A 4,193-nucleotide genomic window follows, 5' to 3' on the forward strand; every position below is an offset into this window, starting at 1 on the left:
TCGTGGCAATACACATTAGTAGAAATGGGTTAATCAAGATGTGAGAGTTAGCCAGTAAGAGGCTAGAGCTAATGCGCCAGGCAGTGTTTAAATGACTACAATTTGTGTGTTGTTATTTCGGGTGTAAAGCTAGCCATGCGGGAGCCGGGCGGGACGAAAAGCAGGCGTGCTGGCCTCATCACTACACCCTTTACTGTATTCCAGGCACAACACACACGCCGGGCACCCTACTAGTTATTTCAGTGAACCTTACAAGAGAACGCTATCATTACCTCTACTTAAAAGATGTCTGGATTATTTTTGATTGACACCATAACTGTAGATATCTATGGGACACGGTGTGAAGATTCAACACATGTATACACTATGTGACAGACAGATGGGCTACCTGGTGTATCTATCACCTCTGATGTCATTTCTTCATGTTGAGAGCTGTAATTATCATCAACCACTGTCACTCTACTCTGTGACAGAACACTGTAAGTGATTCCTCCTACTTGACTATTTTAAACCTGTATTTTTCTTAAATATTTTCTATTTAGTAAGAGTACAGATACCCCATGAAAAAGGACGGAAGGAAACTCCTTTTCTTTCCTGACTGCACCTCTGTACCTGATAATAATCCTCTTCGTCACTGACCCTGCCACTCCCAACCTCGTCAGGCATTACTGCATTCTTTCCATTTTGCAGATGAAGGGATCGAGGTCCAGAGTCCAAGCCTGGCTCTGAATCACTTCCAGCAAGTTCACTCTCCGCCTCTGGCTATGACTCCCCCATCCCACACTGGCCGGCTCTTCCTCAGCCTCTTTGGACTCTGCTGGCCCTGGACCAGCCACAGAACTCACCTCGCTGTTACTGTAGCGAGCTAGCTCTGAGATGAAACGGATGTGGTCATCCCGGATCTGAACCATCTGCTCGCAGATGTTGTACTGGGGGCTGATGCTGCTTTGTGTGCATGTCCACCTGGGGAGAAAACCACAGGCTTTGTGTGGGTCACAGCTCCAGGCACTGGCATGGGAGAGGCTCCTTTTGCACACTAGCTGCTCCTGGTCCTCAAACAACATAGCTGGCTCCCCTGGCTGGAACCAAAAGGTCAAGTGGCCATCTAAGCCCCAGAGCCACCAACGCAGGCACCATGGTTAGAAAGGAAAGTCCTGTCTCTGCCTTCTCTAGTTCCTACTGCAGGTGTCTCTGGACACCAGCACACAATACTTACCAGTCAAGTGAGAGAGCGAGGGCCAAGACCACAGCCTCTCTACGGTCACAAAAGGCTAGAATCACAGACGAGCAACCTCCCTGTCTTTCCCCAAAGGACCTGGTGACATGAATGTACCCACGGTGAAAGACCTTCTATTATTCTGAGAGGTGTGGTTGGTGTCTCCTCCCCACCTCGTCTTCCTTCCTTCTCTCTTCCTATTCTCCTTTCTCCTCTCCTGTCTTCTTTCCCATCCTTTGGAAAGATGTCATTAGGAAAACCTTCCTGAATCACAGAGGAAATAAGTGAGCAAAACCCCCTCACTCTCGCTGGCAAGTAAACAGACCAAGAGAATGGGAAGCCAGCAGGCAGGTGCAGGGTTTGGACAGAGCTTAAATTCAAAAGAAGATGCAAAGGGACTCTCATAAGGAGTATTAGTGGCGATGCCCTCCTCTGGCTTAGACTGCTGGATTTTCATTTTGAGCTACTTGTAGAGGGGACACAGTCACTCAAATCTCTGACTTTCTGCCTGGTTACAAGCTCCTCCCTCTAAGACTGCCAGACATGGTCTGATTTCCCCGCAAAGACTCATTTCTGGGTCTCCAGGTAGATGTAGGCTGTAGGTTGAGGACCCCTCTGCAGGTATCCTAAGCTTTTTTGAGACAAGGTTCTAGTGTAACTGAGGCAGGTCTCAAGCTCCTGATCCTCCCGCCTCCACCTCCCAACTACTGGGATTGTAAGTATTTGTACCATCCCTGGGCTCTGCTGGTATCATTTGAATCCCAGCTACTAGGAGTGGCTGAGGCAAGAGAATCACAAATACAAGGTATTCTTGGGCTACAGACTGAGACCCTAATTCCAAATAACAAGTGAAAAGATAGGGAGGCTGTAGCCCTTTGGTAGGGTGTCTGTCCAGCACGTGCAAGTCTTCGGTTCAATCACCAGTACTGCAAAACTAAGACACCGACCAGAAGGTGGCCAGCACTGATCCACACAGATAGACCACAGTCTCTTGGTTGTAGGTAATATGCATGTGGATAGACCATCCTGTGTCTTCTAAGAGCAGAGGAATCAAGGCTGGAGCCAGATAACTATCCTGTACCCCCAGTAATCCTTCCTGGGAGCCACTGACTCACTCCTAGGCCTTAACATCGATTTCCTTGAACTATGATGTAGTAGATGTCATAAGAGGAGGCCACCAACCCACGTCACAGCTGGAACTATCCAAACCACGCTGTTAACCACGTAATTATTGCACAGCCACAGAACCTGAGCAGACCTGAACCAGGGTGATGACTGTTGCCATCAGTAGACTCCGGCCGTCCCACTGAGGGGAGGGGGTTACCGCAGAACAGGACAAGGGGCGTGGCTATGCTCTAAGCCCTTTAGAGCCTGGCAGCAGAGGGCTGGTACAAAAGGGCTCAGAGCATCCTCGCTAGTCCCCTCCTGGCACCGCTGTTCTGTGGGAATCCACCTGCCCAGGGCTCTGGGGAGGGAGGAGGGACTGAAGTGGTCCCTCAGCTCCCTGCCCAGGCTGGGCATCCTCACAGGAGCCGAGAGACATTACGGCAGGCACTCACTTGGACTTGTTCTCTTCATAGTGAGCACTGGTCTTAATGTATCTGGCCAGCTCTATCTGCATGTCGCCGAAAAGGGGCACCACCTGCAGCTGCTGCAAAGGAAGCAAACAGAGTGCATGAGATGCCACAGGCAGGGCTGGGGCTGATGTACCAGCGGGGTGTAAGGCTTCAGTGTGCACCTGGGGTCAGAAGTTTTATTTCTTACGGTGTTACCATAAGGTTCTGGCATCCAGAGGAACCCCAGCCAGCATACAGGCCCTTCCCCTACCTCCAACCAACTGTATACTTCAAGTAATTGACACCAGAAAGGCCAAGTGGCTTGTCCAAGGTCACACAGAACAGATGAACCAGAGGACCAGATGGCTGGTCTCCAAGTACAGGTCCTTTCTATAGCTCAAAAGATTTCTACTGCTCCAAACTGGACTAGGAGCAGGTGGCAGAGGGCTACTGCCTGGGGGTGGCCTTCCTGAGACTGCCCACCTGATAGCTAACATTAAAGTGCAGACATCTTCTGACCAAAGCCTAGGACATGTGGAAGGGAGGTTGCTGTCTACCTACATCTGTCTTTCCTCACAGGACACAGGACCAGGCACGTCACAAACACTATTTCATCTGATCCTGGCTACATAGGCCTATAATCCCAGCTATTCCTGACACAAAGGGAAGAGGATCCTAAGCTCACAGGCTCCCTGGACAACACAGTGAGATTCTACCTTAAAATAAAAAGTGAAAAAGAAGGCTGGGATATGACTAGTAATAGAAGACTTATTTAGCATGGGCAAGACCCTGGATTTAATCCCAAGTACTACAAAACCCAGCTACCAACCATCCACTATCTCCATCCACACACGACCAAGTGGGGTCAGTACTGCCCCCGTCTCATTGTAATTGCAATGGGATTGACATATATGGAGAAGCTTAGTCTGCCCAGGAAGTCAGGCCAGATGGAGCAAGAGCTAGGAGAAGAACCCTCAGCCCCAGGAGGCTAGTCTGTGCCTTTTCCAAAGCTGTTCAGACAGAAGGGAGCAGAGGCAGATTAACCCCTGGTATAGGTAGGCCTGGATCTACCTGTCTTCCTGCTGGCTGATGACATTGCTGTCTCCCAACAGGAGGCCTGTTTTCACCTGAGACAGCTCTGGAGAAAAGCTAAGAAAGCAAGCCATGAGACCCCTTTGAGGACTCATGTTTCCTCTTAAACCTCAGTATAGCTGACCTCACCTAGTATCTTTCCACAAACAGCATCCCCCCACCCCACCCTCAGGGCAGGGTTCCCATCTGTAGGACCCAGAGCTAGAGTAACTTCAGAATGAGAATTTGGTTCCAGATGTGATATGTCCTTGCTCAAACTCCAAAGTTAACATTTATCTGCAAGGTTTTTGTTTTTCAAGACAGGGTTTCTCTGTAGCTTTTGGAGCCTG

At 49.6% G+C, this 4,193-nt stretch overlaps 1 protein-coding gene across 1 annotated transcript; it reads right to left on the reverse strand.

The window, feature by feature from the left end:
• Nucleotides 1–665: 665 nt before the first annotated feature.
• LOC113455902 (cytoplasmic FMR1-interacting protein 2-like) lies at nt 666–2,891 on the reverse strand. The gene is made up of 2 exons (XM_026778547.1): nt 2,776–2,891; nt 666–963 (listed from the first exon to the last, which is right to left on the reverse strand). The coding sequence occupies exons 1-2, from the start codon at nt 2,835–2,837 to the stop codon at nt 666–668; spliced, it is 360 nt and encodes a 119-aa protein (XP_026634348.1). The 5' UTR covers nt 2,838–2,891.
• Nucleotides 2,892–4,193: the final 1,302 nt, after the last annotated feature.

Source organism: Microtus ochrogaster, unplaced genomic scaffold, assembly GCF_000317375.1.
Source record: "Microtus ochrogaster isolate Prairie Vole_2 unplaced genomic scaffold, MicOch1.0 UNK1903, whole genome shotgun sequence".
Taxonomy (NCBI): domain Eukaryota; kingdom Metazoa; phylum Chordata; class Mammalia; order Rodentia; family Cricetidae; genus Microtus; species Microtus ochrogaster.

Bases quoted from the DNA above. Each gene is read 5' to 3' on its own strand.
- LOC113455902 (XM_026778547.1), bottom strand. From the start codon at position 2,837: ATGCAGATAGAGCTGGCCAGATACATTAAGACCAGTGCTCACTATGAA. The intron at 964-2,775 runs GTGAGTGCCTGC...TTTTCTCCCCAG, and splicing joins TATGAAGAGAACAAGTCCAA to GTGGACATGCACACAAAGCA.